The sequence below is a fragment of the Aptenodytes patagonicus genome, chromosome 3 (genome assembly GCF_965638725.1).
Source record: "Aptenodytes patagonicus chromosome 3, bAptPat1.pri.cur, whole genome shotgun sequence".
Lineage (NCBI taxonomy): Eukaryota > Metazoa > Chordata > Aves > Sphenisciformes > Spheniscidae > Aptenodytes > Aptenodytes patagonicus.
In genome coordinates, this window is record NC_134951.1 from 28,437,342 (window position 1) to 28,455,591 (window position 18,250).

Consider the following 18,250-nt stretch of genomic DNA (forward strand, 5'->3'; position numbering starts at 1 on the left):
CAGAGGTGGGGTCTGGCCCTGCTAGACCAGGATGCCGTGAGGTTTTTTCCAACATTAATGATTCTATGATTCTATGAGCATAAAGTGTGCATTGATGGTTTTTACGATGTGTATACAGTTTCTTTTCCTGTAAATATAATATAGCACAACTCAGTGACCTGGTAAATCCTCATCTTTTATTCACATTCTGAAAGATGTCTCAGGTGATCATTCATATATGACTTGAATGAATGCTGGTAGCTGGCTTTTCGGGAATTAGGAAGTTCCCAGGAGAGTATGGCTGTCACAGAGTTAGAACAATATCTCCTACCGATAAAAGGGATATTTTATTTTGAAAAAATAGGTTTGCAATAACACTGTGATATCAAGATTTCTCTTGACTCTCAACTGCATCCACTGTGGCTTTTTCATTATCTTGTACATCAGCATTTTAATTGAAGATAGTTTATCGGGAATAGGAATATTAAACTAATTTTCATTCATTTGCAAAATGAACATTACTTTAGAATCTGCTATGGCTTTAATAATAAAGACTGTATTATGTGCATAAACATTACAATTTGAATTAGCTTAAATGATGTTGATAAATGAAATTATATTTAAAAATATTTGCTTCCCATCCCTTTTCTTCCTCAAAAATAAACAGGGTTTTTCCACCATTACTTAACATTTGATCAATGCATATTGCAAAAATATCATCAAGCTCAGAACCCATAAATGCTTCGGCAATCCAGCTAGTAAAGTACGGTTCATTATTGCTTTATTATGTCTTACTAGACTGCAGAAAAAGTAAACTCATTCTGCTGTTATAAACCAGCCCTGGGCTGCAGAATAAGTTGTAGTTGAGAGTTAGTGAAATAAAGTAGGTGTTCTGTTGAGAACTCTGTATTTTCATTCTTTTTCCTCCTCATGCACAGGTGTGTGTTTTAGAGTCTTCATTAGGTCTTGGAAGTCGAAACGTTTGCTATCAAAATTACGTGCTCTTAACCAAATGCTGTCAGCATTCAGATAACTTTTAAACACTTGGATCTTTATCTGTCCTTTTCAACTGAATTTGTTTTCAAGGCAAATTTCATATTGCAGCATAGAGAATTTTGCTGTGGGTATAAACTTACAGTGGTAACACTCTCTATGGAAAAAATTGAACACATGTTGACAAATGAACCCAAGTAGTTTCGTAAATAGACATGCAACTCTACAAAACATATCAATCAAAGCCTCTGCTACACATTTATTCAGGCTTCGCTTAAGCAAAAAAATGCTGGGGCAGGTGATTATGTTTCACTTTTGTTCTGCAAAAGAGAGGCAGAGGTGGAGGTCAGATGCTGGTGTCCTTATCAGCACTGAGTAATGTCTCTTTTGAGGTTTGGTGTTTGATAAGAGTGGGCAGAGACAGAAGGTGGAAAAGGCGCGATGGGAGTTGGTCTGTTAATGACAGCTCATATCCTGCGCTTTCGCTTCCTGCTGACCTGGGAGGTGCCGAGAAAACCCCCGCTGCCAGACTATGGAGCAGTTGCTCATTTTCTGTGAGGAACTGCCTTCTCCTCGTTCCCAGCTGCCACATCAGTTAAAAGATAGCTAAGAAGGTACTTAATGCTTTCCTAATGTATTTTGTTAGCCATGTCTCATCATTGCCACGTCCATCATTGTGGACAAAGGCAAGGCAAACAGTACCACTGAATATGGGAGGGAAGATTTATTTTTGTCATGCATCTACTGAAATATATTTTACAGCCTGGAATAATTTGGTTTGCTGGGATATAGCAGTAATATTCAGGGACATTATGTGTATTTAGCTGAAACAATGGATATCCAACAGAAAAGAGGTCAGTTGTTCCACTGCTGTCTGTACTCCTGGAGGACAGCAGATGCAGGACCTTGCCAGCACAAGGATAGTCTACTTTAACACAATTGACTTAAAAGACCCATGAAGAGAAGAAAGCACTTACAGCTTCCGTGGACTGCCACGTCAGAGAAGGCTCAGAGCTCTCAGGATCAATTTATTGTAATGTTGAAATAACCTTCCTTGTTTTTATCCTCAAACATATTCAGACTTGCCCCCTTGGAGAAAATTTGTCAGTCTCCTGCTCCCCATACATGACATGTAGGGCTCTGCTTCCTTACATGCAAAGCAGAGAGTTGCGGTGCCTGTGATGTTGCCTTCTTTTTCCACGCCTGCTACCTCCTGCTCCCTGAGCGCTTGCAGAGCCAGTCGGGTGGACCAGGGAGCGACAGCAGCAGCTGCCGGGTGCCGTGGCAGGAATGTGGACCCACCTCTCCTAAGGATCAGCTTCCCGCCCTCGGCTTCCTCAGCTTGGAAGGTAAGCCTGCTCCGTATACAGCCCCGGTGGCTCCGGCGTGCTTTTCGTTTCTGCAAGGAACATGCCATGACATACCAGCTAGAAATGCTGCAGAGGTCCTGACGTTTCCAGGCATGTGTGTGTGACCTTGGGTGGACATGCTGGAGTAACGTAGGGATACTTGCTGGCATGGCGTGCTGGGGCTGACAGAAGGGTGGGCACCAGAAATAATCTGGAGAGCTTAACTTGTGGCCACAAGTAGTGAGGGAGCCTACTGAGTTTTGTGTTTGTTTTTTTTCTTTTAACTTTTTGACTTGTTTTAAGTGTGTGACAGAAACTGTCTCTCCAAGTCAGACCTCTAAAAATCACTGTGTACGTGATTTCTGTATTAGTCAGTTTTTTTAACTGGTATATGTGACTTACATAGGTGGCTTTCAGCTGAGTATATTGTGATTGAGCACATTAGGGTCAGAATTAATACTTCTGACTGTTGAATGCTTATGGTGTGTTTGATGCTGAGCAAATAAAAGCTACCAGCTTAAGAAAGAAGCGGTGCAGATCTGTCACGTGTGATACAGTTATTGGCTGGCAGCCCTGGGCTACAGCTGTGTCAGGCTGAAAATGAAAATGTGCAAAGTAAAAGAATTGCAGTAGCCACATGAGTGAAAACACAGCTGAGAGTGACACACAAACTTTATGATAGTCACTTGTTTCCTTCTCCAAGAACAGCAGATCAAGTGAGCACAGAAAATACATCTGCTTAAGTGGTTTATTTACACAATACTAGTATTCTGGATATTCAGCGCTTGCTTCTTACAAAAAAAAGAAATACCCCTCCCCCCCCCATCAACTTCATCTCTTGGTCTCTTGTTAGGTTCTGCTCTGAGAAGAAAAACAGGTGTCAAGAGACTAGTGACTGTAATACAAAGAAGTAATTGAAAATAGCACAGTAATTTAGGCAATGTCTAGAACATGCTTTTTACTTAGCACCTGTTTACTATGTTTTCCCCTGCAAAGTAAAACAGGAAATATATGGTTACTGACAGTGTTTTAGAAAGTCCTTGGAGTAAAATAACCATTATTTCTATGTAGGAGTGAGAAATGTACTCCCATAATTATATAAAACCAAATTCTCATATGGTTAGGATCATGGTCGTTCATCAGGTTTAGTGTAGAAATGTCATGCTGAGCAAGGTGTGGTAGATAACGAGGCGATGTCAGCCTTTCTACGCTGTGGTATGGAATATCCCTTTGGTCAGTTGGGGTCAGCTGTCCCAGCCGTGTCCCCTTCCCAACTTCTTGTGCCCCCCCAGTCTACTCGCTGGTGGGGTGGTGTGAGGAGCAGAAAAGGCCTTGACTCTCTGTAAGCACTGCTCAGCAATAACCAAAACATCCCTGTGTTATCATCAACACTGTTTCAAGCACAAATCCAAAACATAGCCCCATACTAGCTACTATGAAGAAAATTAACTCTATCCCAGACGAAACCAGCATATTCTCCACCCCTTATTCCGTACCATATGACTTTACTCTCAGCTTATAAACTGGGGGAAGAAGAAGGAAGGGGGGGACGTTTTGAGTTATGGTGTTTTTTCTTCCCAAGTAACTGTCACGCGTGATGGAGCCCTGCTTTCCTGGAGATGGCTGAACACCTGCCTGCCCATGGGAAGTAGTGAATGAATTCCTTGTGTTGCTTTGCTTGCGTGCGCAGCTTTTACTTTACCTATTAAACTGTCTTTATCTCAACCCATGAGTTTTCTCACTTTTACTCTTCCAATTCGCTCTCCCATCCCACCGGGGGGGAGTGAGCAAGCAGCTGGGGTGGTGCCTAGTTGCCAGCTGGGGTTAAACCACGACAGGTATCCATTCCCCAGCGTGAGGAAGGAGCGACTCCCCTGGGAGCTGCCGTTTGGGAGCCTGCTGACCGCTGGGCTATCCCAGCCACTGGTGGGACAGGGCTGGGGAGCGCACTGAGCACACGCAGCTGAACATGCCCACCTGAGATGCTCTGGTCCTTGCCCGTGGTTTAAAACTGTTGCAAATGGACAGGTTAGCAGGAGTGGAGGCACTTCAGTTTTTTCACCTGCGCCTCAGGAATGGTCAGTAATGTAAGCAGCAGTGTAATATAAGCTGCTGTTTGCATCCCACTGAAGACCTCCTTTGAGGACGTTAAGTGGCACAAAGGCATTATGCAAGTCCTTCGCCACAGGGATAAGTTTCAGCCTCACAGAAAAGATTTTGGAGATACGAACTTTTTAATATGGTTTGCCTTCCTGCTGAAGAGCAGGAAAGAACTGTAGCTTTCCTCTGGGTATTATGTCGCTTACTTACTTTTGTTCCTTTTATCCCAGCATTTCCAGGAGATGCAGTGAGGTGTATTTTTATTCTTTTGACATCAAGCTCATATTTATTCCCTCTACTACGGCAGCCCTTGTAGATTTAACTCATTCTTTGTGTTGGCCTTGCCACACTCACTTGTCTGCTGGCTGCCTTACACTTCTGAAAACGAAGGTAAAAGAGAGACTAAAGAAATATAATTGTCACTGGAGTAACTTTTTCTTTGTTCTGAAGGATATTTTAGAACAGGAACCACTCTAAGTTGGTTTTTTTGTCAACTTTTCATATGTAAACTGTATAGACTGCTGTGTGATGACTTGTTTCACTGCCTTTTCTTCCTACCTGAGGCTCTAAAGATTACGTGAGTATAGCATTTATCAAGAAACAAGCAGAGTAGAAAGGAGTGTGCCTAGTTTTGGTTGTCATTTCCACAAAGATAATTGAAAAATGATAGATGGAAGTGGTTTTTATAGTTATTTATCTATCTATCTATCTATCTATCTATCTATCTATCTATCTATCTATCTATCTATCATCTATTTATTTTAGAAGAGTCGTCTTTTACCAATGTGTTGAGAGGAAGAGACGGAAAGGATGTGTGTTTTCTTTACTAGGGATGTAGTGAGATGCTTAAACTGCCAGCTTTACAAAGGGCTATGCTTTTCTTAATGAACCACAGATTGACCAGAGAGCATATTTTCGCAGCAACCATTTTCTGTGTGATTCTGTGTTGTTGCACTTCCCCTTCCCTTGTTGGTACATGCAGAACCAGCTTTGCATGTGAATTGCCCCCGAGACAACATGAGCCCAGTTGATGTGGCAACCAGAGGGTGTGTTACAAACCTTGGCACCCGCAGCAGAGCCGCCGAGAGGTTTCCCCCGTGCTGCAGTTTCTAATATTGGCCGCCTGACTTTATCGTTGTGAACCAGAGCCAGGTTATTCTTCTACAGTCAACTAACAGACTCCACAACCACCGTCTCTATGGGTATTAGCTCCATTTTAGATGCTCATTGGTCATTTCTTGTATTTTGGGGTGCTCATAGTGCCTGCTGAAAGTTTTGCAATTCTTTCTGCATTTCAAAAATCCAAGAAGATGTCATGTTCTGATACTAGAAAAGGAGAGTACACTCTGTATGAGCACACATGAGGGTAGCTCAGTCCCAAACACTCAACAGGGAAAGATCATGAGTCATGCTAAAGCACCATTTAAAAATATTGTTCTGTATACTCTCTGTCTCTACATGACAACATGTGGTGCCAGCTAATCATATTTGTTGTTTTACTTGCTTAATAATCTCCGTGAACACAAGTTAGTGCTACTGAGACATAGCTATTCATTTTCATGGACTTTTTCAGTATGAGCCGTTGGGGTAGAGGGGGCGAGGGGGGAGCGAATGGGGCTGGTAACCAAAATCCCTCCTGAACAATTTGCTGTGATGCCAAACCAACGTTTATTGTTATCAGAGGCAGCTGCCTGCCTTCTCTCCACGCTTCTATTTGTGGATTTTCGACGGCTATAAATGGAAACACGCGCTGACCAGAAATCACCACAGCGCTGCCTGATACTTCTCTCTCTCTACTCCAAAAGTACAGGGATAACTAACATGTAGTCAGGTTAAATCACTTCTGCTCAGGATATTAGGGTGTTCTTTTTTTTCCCCTGGGAAATGGAGTTAGGAAAACATGAAAGAAAAGTCTCAGGAAGAGAAGCTTTAGAGGAAAAGCAAACGGTAAGATATGTTGAGAAATGTTGATTTTATTTTTTTTTTAGTTTAATGATAAAAAGGAAAGGCAAATGATTTCTTGTACTTTATAGGAGTATTTCCCAGCTTCCTTTAACCGCTGACCTTGAAGATTAAAACTTCATTCATGTATGTTAAATTAATTATGACGGTACATTTCTGTGGAAATTACGGAAATTTGTGAATGCATTTTGTGTGCATGTGAAGTGCAAAGACTGAAATCTAGTTCGACATCGGTTTGTTATCATAACCCAGACTGATAACTAATAGTCTGTGGTTTTCTTGGATTTTTCTTGAGGGTCTATTTCATGTCTTTGCACATTATTTTCCATAACTTTAGATCAGTAAACGGCAGAAGAAATTGTTTGCCTGTGTCTGGAGTGTGTCTGGAGCTTCCTGAAAAGAGGTGTGACCAAACCAAATTATTAAAAGAAAGTGAAAACAGTCAAAACACAGCTTATTCCTAATTAGCGTAGGCTTGAAATAGAATTTATAACTTGCCTTGCATTAACAAGGTTATTTTCTTGATATCACAAAAAGGGCAGTTTATTCTTGGCTTTGCAAAGCTGTGAAGAAATATGGCCATCACTTTTGTTAAGAAACAAATCAGTGCTGAATTTTTTAGCACTTATCTTAAATAGTGGTGGTGTTGCATTCGTTTGGTTTCATGGTGGGCCAGAGTTTACTCTTGTTTATCACAACGTTTGCCTCAACTAGTCTCAATTAAGTGAGACTTGGCAAGCTTGTGTGTTAGTTAATAGTTTTAAATACAACTTCACCGAGGCAAGGTGCATTGGGTAGGAAATACGGGAAGTGCTGAAACAAAGTAATCACCTGGCCTTAAAGTACCTTTTCTTTTTTTACAAAAAGTAGTATTTATCTAAAGAGTAGTATCCGAAAAAGCATTGCTAAAGCTTCAGCATGAAGTTATAATATGAATATTACCTAATGTCTTACTTGTTCATTTTCTCATCAATGAATTAATTCTTTAGACAGTGACCTTATTTTGAATTTGTGGTTGATGTATAACATATAAGGAAAACTCTTCAAAATTAAAAACAATTGTAAAATCCACAAAAGCTTCAGGAAACCTTTCAAAGGAAACCTTTGAAATTTTGTTCTAGCTCATGTGTGGAGAAAATATATAACAATGTAATCAGACAGTATGATTATCTAATTGCGGGCTGCATCCTGATGCACAAAGAATTGAGCAGGCAACCTTAAGTGAGGCTTTTCCAAAATGCAGAGCACTTCGTTTGGAACCCTAATGATCTTCTGGTGACTTTCTCTATGTGCATCATTTACTAATTTCAAGAATGGCAAACTGGAGCAAACAGGGACCCCACTGATGGGAGCCACGTTAACGCCCATGCCAGGTCACCTGCTGTTCAGTAGTTTCAAAGCTGAATCCTCCTAACACATCGAGCTGCTAGCAGCGGCAGGTCACATCCCTGCGGGTGCTCAGCGAGGGGGATGGAGGAGGCCCTGGCTCAGCGGGTTTCACGTCGCTCTGCTGACAGCAGAGGAATGCCCTGGCCCCGTGCCAGTCCTCCCGCCCCTTTCCCTGTCCCCTTCCAGCTGAGCCCTAACCTCCTCTCTGTCCCACCTCTCTCTCTCTTTGCCTGTTTAGTCCTAATGCCTTTCTTTCTGATTGCTAGATGGATTTCACTTCGCCCCCACATTTTTTCTCTGGTTTTGTACCTCCTGGGCTTTTGTTGATTCTGCCCTTTTCTCTTTGTTACATGCAGGTCAGGTCAATATTAAAACACTGCATGGGAGCAGTGTCAATCTGTGGTACAGATACTATTTTTACATGTTACTGTTGATGTCTGTTCACATATTTAACTTCAGTATAGCAAATACATAAATTATTTCATATTATAGGTGCCATGAGGCATCCATTTTCAATATTATATCCTATAAACTGGATGATACTTTATATATGTATAACTGGATGATACTATATTTTTTTATGTATATTTCATAGGAGCATAGGATAACTTGGGTGCAAAGGAAGATCAGGAGGTCTCTAGCCCAACCTCCTGCTTAAAAAGACTGTGGGGTCAGACCAGGCTTCTCAGGGCTTTATCCAGTTGGGTCTTGAAAACCTCCAAGGATGGAGACTGCACAACCTCTGGGCAACCTCCTCCGCTGCTGGGCTGTCCTCATGGGGAAAAGGGTTTCTCCTCTTACCAAGTCAAAATCTCTCTTGTTTCAATTTTCATGCATTTCTCTTTCCTCCTGCCATGCATTGCTGTAAAAAACCCTGGCTCCAACTTCTTGATAACCTCCCACAGGGACTGGGGCTGCTGTTAGGTCCCCCTGGAGCCATCTCTTCTCCAGGCTGAACAAGCCCAGCTCCCTCAGCCTCTCCTCACAGAGCAAGTGCTCCAGCCCTGACCATCTTGGTGGTCTCCACTGAACTTGCTTCAATCTTTCAAAGTCTTCTATTGGAGGACCTAAAACTGGATGCCCTATTCTAGATGTAATCTAGTGAGTGCTGAGTAGAGGAGGATAATTTCTTCCCTTACTCTACTGGTTGTACTTCTGTTAGCACAGCCCAGGATGCTGTTGGCCATCCCGGCTGCCAGGGCCCACTGCTGGCTCAGGCTCAACTTGCTGCACACCAGGACCCCTAGTGTCTCCTCAGCAGAGCTGTTCCCCAGGCAGTCAGGCCCCAGCCTCGATAGCTGACAAGGGCCTTCCCTTCCCAGGTCCATAATGCTTCTGTTGGCATATTCCTTCAGCCTGCCATGACCCCTCTGAATGGCAGCCCTGCCCTCAGGCAGGACTCTTCGCCCCAGTTTTTTATCTGCAAACCTGGTGAGTGCCCTGCATCACCTCCTCTGGGTCATTGATGAAGATGTTAAACAGGACAGGTCTCAGGACAGAGCCCTGCAGCACTCCACTTGTTACTGTCCTCCAAGAAGAGTACAAAGCATTAACCACGAACATCTGAGCCCGGTTGTCCAACCAGCTTTTTAGCCATCTACTTGTCCACCACCCACGCTGTCACGTCCTAGCATGGATATGAGAATATTGTGGGAGACAGTGTTGGAGGCAAGTCAGGGTAAATCCACTGCTCTCCCCTTGTTCACAAAATCCAGTCACTTTATCATAGAAGGCAATCAAGTTGGTCAGGTATGATTACCCTTTGTTAAATCTAAGTGCTGTTCCCAACCACCTTCTTTGCACAGCCACGTATGGGTTGAGTTAACTCAAGCCATCCCTGCCTTGATCCTTATGCACTGCTGGTTGCTCTCCCCCCTGACCCCTGCTGCTAAGCACAGACATCTGGGAGACCTTGTTGGTGAAGGTTGAGGCAGAGACATCACTGAGTCACCCCAGCCTTATTCGTACCTGTTTTCACCTCCTGTGCTGCCTTTTTGTACTGCAGCTCTGTTACCAACTCCCTGTTTAGCCATGCTGGTGTCCTGATAAGTCTGCTTGTCTTCCTGAATATCAGCATGGAGAGTCTTGCATGTGTTAAGAGGTTGTTTTCACAGACATGATGGCTTTTCCAAGCTCCTTGTGTTTCCAAGCTGCCTCTCATGGGATCCCACTTACCAGCTCCTGGATAAGCTGAAGTCAGCTCTCCTAAAGCCCAGGGTCTGTGCTCTGGTACTTGCCTTCCTCAGTCCTCCACAAGATCTTCAGCTTCACTATTTCACAGTTGCTACAGCCAAGCCTGCCACTGAGTATCACATCCTTAGCCACTTCTTCCTCATTTCTGAATAACAGATCCAGCTGTGCATGACAGTGGTTGGCCTGTCCGGTGCCTGTATCAAGAAGCTATCCTCGACACCCTCCAGAAATCCTCTGGATTGCTTGCGTCCTGTCGTTTTGTTCTCCAGCAGGTGTCAGGGAAGCTAAAGTCTCCTGTAGAAAACAGGGTCTGCGATCCAGATACTTCCTTGAGTTGTTTAAAGAAGAGGTTGTGAGGAGTGTTGCCCACTTCTTCATCCCAGTCGTGCTGTCTGTAGCACAGTCCCACTGTGATGTCACCCTCACTGACCTCTCCTCTGATCCTGACCCACAAGTGGTCACCCAGCCCTCTTGTCCAACCTGTACAAGAGCTCCCCACATTTGAGCTGCTGCTTCACACAGAGATCCTCTCCTCCTTATCTTCCCTGTCTTTCTGAAAAGCCTGTGTCCATCCATTACAGCACTACAGCTGTGTGAGCTATCCCACCACATCTCAGTTATTTCTACAATGTCATAGTTCTATGACATTGTATGTTCTATGACATTGGCATAGAGTTGGCTCTAGAGGCCAACTCAACTAGTAGTCGTCGCCTTCCCAGAAGAGGACCAGCTATGGTTTCCACTCAGCCGAAAGCCGTCGCCAGAAGGAATGTGGCGACCCAGACGGAGCCCTCACGCAAGTATATAGCTGTCCAGGTCTCCAGCTGCAGGGAGTGCCTGAGCCTGTCACTTGTACCAGAGGGCGGCAGAGACACCACCTGTGTGCAGTGTGACCAGGTGGATGATCTGCTCAGCCTGTTGGCAGAGCTGAAGGAGGAAGTGGAAAGGTTAAGGAGTATCCGGGAGTGTGAGAGGGAGATAGATTGGTGGAGCCGCACCCTACCGTCCCTGAGGCAAAGGCAGCAGATGGAGGCTCCACGAGAAGCAGAGGATCCCCTGCCTTCTTGCCCCCAGGTAGAAAGAGGGACCTAAGTGACGGGGGGGGAATGGAAACAGGTCCCTGCTCGGGGTGCCAGGCGAACCCCCGCTCGGCCTCCCTCACCTTCCCGGTTGCCTTTACACAACAGATATGGGGCCCTGGAACTTGAGGGCCAGGCAAACGAGGATGTAGATGAAGGTCCATCCAGGGAGTTGCCTAGGGTGAGGCAGTCAGCCCCACGCATTATGACTGCCTCTGCTAAGAAAAAAAGGAGGGTAATTGCCATAGGCGATTCCCTTCTGAGGGGAACAGAGGGCCCGATATGCCGACCGGACCCGTCCCACAGGGAAGTCTGCTGCCTCCCTGGGGCCCGGGTCAGAGACATTACTAGGAAGCTCCCTGGTCTGGTACGGCCTTCCGACTACTACCCACTGTGGGTTATACAGGCTGGCAGTGATGAGGTTCCAGAGAGAAGTCCTGCAGTGATCAAAAGGGACTTCAGGGTACTGAGGCGACTGGTTGAAGGATCGGGAGCACAGGTAGTGTCCTCCTCAATCCCTACAGTGACAGGGAAGAATACTGAAAGGAACAGGAGAACACACCTGATCAACATGTGGCTCAGGGGCTGGTGCCATCGGAGGAATTTTGGCTTTTTTGATCATGGGGAGGTTTACACGGCACCGGGCCTGCTGGCGACAGATGGAGTTCAGCTGTCTCACAGGGGGAAAAGGATCATTGCTCATGAATTGGCAGGGCTCATTGAGAGGGCTTTAAACTAGGTTCGAAGGGGGAAGGGGATAAAACCAGGCTCACTAGAGATGAGCCTAGGGGTGGCATGCCGATGCTGGGGGTGAAATTGGTAGCCCAGCTCAAGTGCATCTACACCAATGCATGCAGCATGGGCGGCAAACAGGAGGAGCTGGAAGCCATTGTGCAGCGGGAGAGATATGACTTAGTCGCCATCACAGAAACATGGTGGGATGACTCTCACATTTGGAGTGCTGCAATGGGTGGCTATAGACTCTTCAGAAGGGACAGGCGAGGAAGGAGAGGCGGTGAGGTGGCCCTGTATGTTAGGGAGTGTTTCGATTGTCTAGAGCTTAATGATTGTGATGATGATACGGTTGAGTGTTTATGGGTCAGGATGAGGGGGAAGGCCAACGAGGCAGATATCCTGCTGGGAGTCTGTTATAGACCACCCAACCAGGATGAACAGGCGGATGAAGCGTTCTATAAGCGGCTGGCAGAAGTCTCACTCTCAGGAGGAAGCGAGCCTGGAAAGGTCAAGATGGGAGGGACATGCTTGCTGCTCAAGGGAAGCAACTTGGAATTGGAGTCTGTGAGAGGGGCAGGTCCATATGTTCCTCATGCATCAGGTATCTCATGTCCATGCATGGCTCAGGGTCTGCATGCTTGTATGCGTCTAGCCAGGACAGTGGTGTAAGATCACAGAACAGCACCGCTGAGGTCAGGTGCCTCACTTCTCTCAGGAAGCCCTTGTTCTTGTGGGGGACTTCAACTTCCCGGACGTCTGCTGGAAATACAACATGGCAGAGAGGAAACAGTCTAGGAGGTTCCTGGCGTGTGTGGAAGACAACTTCCTGACACAGCTGGTAAGTGAGCCTACCAGGGGAGGTGCCTCGCTCAACCTGCTGTTTACTAACAGAGAAGGACTGGTGGGAGATGTGGTGGTCGGAGGCCATTTTGGGCTTAGCAACCACGAGATGATAGAATTCTTGATTCTTGGTGAAGTGAGGAGGGGGGCCAGCAAAACCACAACCATGGACTTCCGGAGGGCGGACTTTGGCCTGTTCAGGACGCTGGTTGAGAGAGTCCCTTGGGAGACAGTCCTGAAGGGCAAAGGGGTCCAGGAAGGCTGGACGATCTTCAAGAAAGAAGTCTTAAAGGCACGGGAGCAGGCTGTCCCCATACACTGTAAGAAGAACGGGCGGGGAAGACGACCGGCCTGCCTCAACGGGGAGCTTTTGCTGGGACTCAGGAAAAAAAGGAGAGTTTACTGCTTGTGGAAGAAGGGGCAGGCGACTCAAGAAGAGTACAGGGATCTCGTTAGGTCATGCAGAGAAGAAATGAGAAAGGCAAAAGCCCAGCTAGAACGCAATCTGGCCGCCGCTGTCGTTAAAGACAACAAAAAAAGCTTTTACAAATATATTAATGACAAAAAGAGAGCCAGGGAGAATATCCATCCTTTATTGGATGCAGGGGGGAACATTGTCACTGAGGATGAGGAAAAGGCTGAGGCACTCAATGCCTTCTTTGCCTCAGTCTTTAACAGGCAGACCAGTTATCCTCAGGGTACTTGGTCCCCCGAGCTGGAAGACAGGGATGGCGAGCAGGTTGAACCCCCCGTAATCCAAGAGGAAGCAGTCAATGACCTGCTACACCACCTGGACACTCACAAGTCTATGGGGCCGGATGGGATCCACCTGAGAGTGCTGAGGGAGCTGGCGGAGGAGCTTGCCAAGCCACTCTCCATCATTTATCAGCAGTCCTGGTTAATGAGGGAGGTCCCAGATGACTGGAGGCTTGCCAATGTGATGCCCATCTACAAGAAGGTCCGGAAGGAGGATCCGGGGAACTACAGGCCTGTCAGCCTGACCTCGGTGCCGGGGAAGATTATGGAGCAGTTCATCTTGAGGGCGCTCACAAGGCATGTGCGGGACAACCAGGGGATCAGGCCCAGCCAGCACGGGTTCAGGAGAGGCAGGTCCTGCTTGACCAACCTGATCTCCTTCTATGACCAGGTGACCCACCTAGTGGATGAGGGAAAGGCTGTGGCTGTGGTCTACCTGGACTTCAGTAAGGCCTTTGACGCTGTCTCCCACAGCATTCTCCTAGAGAAGCTGGCGGCTCATGGCTTAGACAGGTGTACTCTGTGCTGGGTCAAAAACTGGCTGGACGGCCGGGCCCAGAGAGTTGTGGTGAATGGAGTGAAATCCAGTTGGCGGCCGGTCACGAGCGGTGTTCCCCAGGGCTCAGTTTTGAGGCCGGTCTTGTTCAATATCTTTATCGATGATCTGGATGAGGGGATCGAGTGCACCCTCAGTAAGTTTGCAGACGACACCAAGTTGGGCGGGAGTGTTGATCTGCTCGAGGGTAGGAAGGCTCTGCAGAGGGACCTGGACAGGCTGGATCGATGGGCCAAGGCCAACTGTATGGGCTTCCACAAGGCCAAGTGCCGGGTCCTGCACTTCGGCCACAACAACCCCATGCAGCGCTACAGGCTTGGGGAAGAGTGGTTGGAAAGCTGCCTGTCAGAAAAGGACCTGGGGGTGTTGGTCGACAGCCGGCTGAACATGAGCCGGCAGTGTGCCCAGGCGGCCAAGAAGACCAATGGCATCCTGGCCTGTATCAGAAGTAGTGTGGCCAGCAGGAGTAGGGAAGTGATCGTGCCCCTGTACTCGGCCCTGGTGAGGCCGCACCTCGAATACTGTGTTCAGTTTTGGGCCCCTCACTACAAGAAGGACGTTGAGGTGCTGGAGCGTGTCCAGAGAAGGGCAATGAGGCTGGTGAAGGGTCTGGAGAGCAAGTCTTATGAGGAGCGGCTGAGGGAACTGGGGTTGTTGAGCCTGGAGAAAAGGAGGCTGAGGGGAGACCTCATCGCTCCCTACAACTACCTGAAAGGAGGTTGTAGCGAGGTGGGTGTCGGTCTCTTCTCCCAAGTAACTAGTGATAGGACAAGAGGAAAAGGCCTCAAGTTGCGCCAGGGGAGGTTTAGATTGGACGTGAGGAAAAATGTCTTTACTGAAAGAGTGGTTAAACATTGGAACAAGCTGCCCAGGGAAGTGGTTGAGTCCCCATCCCTGGAAGTATTTAAAAGACGAGTAGATGAGGCGCTTAGGGACATGGTTTAGTGGGCATGGTGGTGTTGGGTTGACGGTTGGACTCAATCTTAGAGGTCTTTTTCAACCTTAATGATTCTATGATTCTATGAATAATATAAAATTCTCTACCAGTTCAGGCTATTTCACTTAATATTTGTGAAATTTATTGTTAAAGAATTATTGTCCTTGCTTCCTTGAGGAAGACTCCTCGGTGGCCAGAATCCTGAAGAGGGTCTTTGTGTGGAGCTGGCTGTGGAAATGGAAGATAATGGGGGGCCCATTTTGCAATGGGAAAATAGAATGAGTCACTATAAAATAGATTGGACTAAGCAGATGGACTCAATTTTCCTTTTCATAGTTTTGATTTTAACGTAGCTCAGAAGGACAGAGTAATTCTAGAGTTTCCCTATTGAAACAACGGCTGAGCTTACAATAGTCTGTTTACATTCTGAAGTCCTTCTCCGTTAATGCATGTTGCCTCTGTTATATGAAATTATTTTAATTATATTTCACACTTGTCTATTTCCTATTTGATCTCTTCTCTCCTCATGAAAATACAGTTAAATGAAGTATTGCATTTAAAATTATGTTTACATTGGTATGTTTAACAGGGAACGTTCGATCTTCATACTTTAGTTTGCATTATAAGGGTTTTTTTTTACTTTCTTGTTATATTAAGTATCAATAAAGAAAAGAAGTCTTACAGAGAAAATAAATTAAACTTAATTAATATGTGGATAAGAAAGAATGCCATGCAATTCTTGAAATGTCATTAAGGTTAGTTTTTGGATGAGAGGATGCTCTGTAAGAAAGGGCTGCAGGACTTCATTCAGAGAATTAGCATTTGCTTTTCACAAACAGTATGTGGATACAGCTCATACAGAGTGAGGCAGTTTGGATCAAGCCCACCCAATTGAAACAACGGTTAATCTTTGTACACTGGTAGCAACAGAAAGAGTCCTATCAAGATCAGGTCCTCTCTGTGGGAAGTGTGGGAAGTAAAGTCTCCTCGGAGAAGACAGCCCATTTCCTGAAGTTTGCCACCTAAGGGAGCCCAAACAGAATGGAGGATGGTGACTAATATGGTGATGACTGGCCCTGCTTGCAGGTTTAGTTGTTAACTACATGGAAACCAGGCGAGAAGCGAGTATGGGATGGGAAGGGTTGTTTGAAGAGCAGAAGAAAAGAGGAGGAGAGCTGGGTGGAGGCTGGTGGGAGTGGGCATGGCAGGAGGTGCTGCGTACAATCACCCCCCCCATGGGGACCTCTTCTAGCAGGTCACCCTTGCTCTTGTGTTGGTGAGGGCTGGCATCAGAGGCAGATATGGCAGCACAGCCTCTGGGCTCATGCTGTCCCTTCTTTGCCAGGAGTAGGACCCCACAGCCAGTGCTCTGTCATGCTACCTCTGGGTATGCACCGGGCTCAGAGCAGGTACTACCAGCTGCCCGGTAGTGGCTACGGTACTCAGTGGGCAGCTGAGTGAGAAGGGGTGGCTGCAGCACCAGTTGAAGAGGTGGGGTAAAAGCTCTTAGTGCAAAGCAGCAGGGAAGGAAGAGCAGCTGAGGGAAGAGCAAGCATTTCTTTGTGCAGATACAGGGAGTCAAATACCCCGACAACAGGATCATCTTTGGCAACAGCAGAAATCTCTACAGTTGAGTAACAATGGAATAGCCCATGGCATTGGAGAGGAACTGTGCTTATGCCTGTGTGATACACCAGCCCGTGAGCCTCTCCTCTTGGTGTCCACAAGCAAATGCCCTTCCAGATTCACTGCAGTGGGTGGAGGAAGCGAGCCTGGAAAGGTCAAGATGGGAGAGACATGCTTGCTGCTCAAGGGAAGCAACTTGCATTGGAGTCTGTGAGAGGGGCAGGTCCATATGTTCCTCATGCATCAGGTATCTCATGTCCATGCATGGCTCAGGGTCTGCATGCTTGTATGCGTCTAGCCAGGACAGTGGTGTAAGATCACAGAACAGCACCGCTGAGGTCAGTTGGGCATCTTCTTTTTCTTTGGAGAGAGGAGGTGATAATCGCTACGGGTGAGGATGGCAGAGATTCAGAGGAGGTTAAATACAATGATACAGCCCAGAGTGCAGAATGTATAGGTGCTTCAGCAGCTTATGCTCTGTGAGAAAGTCAGTGGCACGTATACGGAGGACTGCCAGATACAAACCCCTCGTCCTCTTTGCCTGTTCTCTCCCCTAACAGAGAACAGGCTGGTGGCTGCTAGGCTGCTGGTTTACGTGGTTCAGATGAGAGGGTAAAGGTGAGAGGTAAAATGAAATTTTTTTTTTGTTTAAATCCTCTTTCTTAACTGGTTTACTTTGCACCTTGACATTTCTACTTCTGTCTCCTGTAAGAACACACCTACCCAGAAAAGAAACTCCTAAAAATACATTGCCTGCCTGCATCCGTTCCTCAGTTTGATAATTCAGTAATGAACTATGAGCATCATGCTCATCTCCAGCATAGCATATGAAACTAAATAAGCACATGTACTTACTACCGAGTCAGAGGAGGTTTTATGTGCGTATACATTTAAATGATTCCTGTTTATCTAAGACGAAAGCTTTATTTCTTATTTGTGACCTCCTCTGGGAGCTTCTGTCATGCAGCTGAGTTCAGCTGGGTGAGTTGTCACACTTAAGGCACTTTGTGCTACCTTGTCCCAAATTACAGCAACCTCGGCTAAAAGGGTTGGTCATGGGAGACACTTTCAAATATCCCTGAGCTTTGAAGATCAGGACTGAGGCTTCGTAGTGGCTACAGCAAGAAACTGATAAGATCCTAGCATGGAGGCAATTGCATCTCTCTGTGCAGGTTTGAGAAGATGGCCGAGACAGCACCCCAGCTAGAGGATCAGTATTTCCTCTTGCATACCTAGATCTGAGGCATTCCTGCCTATCTGTGTGGAGGCACGGATTACTCCAGCAAGTGATCATCAAGGAGGAAGGAATAAAGTTGGAGGTTGCAAGTAGCAACATATTTTTAGCATGTTGATGTGACATTACACAGGACCAAAGCAAGTGGGAAGCACTGAATCCTGGTCTGCCCTCTTTTCTAATCCTGTCATTTAGCTCTTGCCTTACTTGAGCTTATGCTATCTTTTCTTTAACCTAACGCCAGTCATACAGAGGCACTGCTGGAATGCTTGAGGTAGGCTTTGGTTGCATCAGTGGGAAAAGAGCTATTTGGAGAGAAGTCATCAGCGCATTTTTGGCTGGAGGTTATATGAAACGTTACCATGCAATCTCACGCAGGGATTCAGAAGAGGAGGGCAGCAGATTCCTGCGGGGGCTTGAATGTGATGGTAAAAGAGGCTTTTTAGGAGCAAGCAGCAATTGTATATTTTAACTTTTTGGGGTGAGGAAAGATAAGAGCCCCTGTAACAGCTGGATCAATTG

At 46.2% G+C, this 18,250-nt stretch overlaps 1 protein-coding gene across 9 annotated transcripts in view; it reads left to right on the forward strand.

Annotated features, from left to right (window-relative positions):
* Positions 1-2,138: 2,138 nt before the first annotated feature.
* Positions 2,139-18,250, forward strand: part of MLIP (muscular LMNA interacting protein) — a 126,969-nt gene continuing 110,857 nt past the window's right edge. For 8 of the 9 annotated variants that reach the window (XM_076332947.1, XM_076332951.1, XM_076332953.1 and 5 more), the window contains exon 1: positions 2,139-2,321. In XM_076332947.1, coding sequence (XP_076189062.1) covers positions 2,154-2,321 — 168 coding nt within the window. In that variant the 5' untranslated portion in view covers positions 2,139-2,153. Of the gene's footprint in view, positions 2,322-6,165; positions 6,369-18,250 lie in introns of those variants that run through there. The other variant, XM_076332950.1, reaches the window with a different exon arrangement.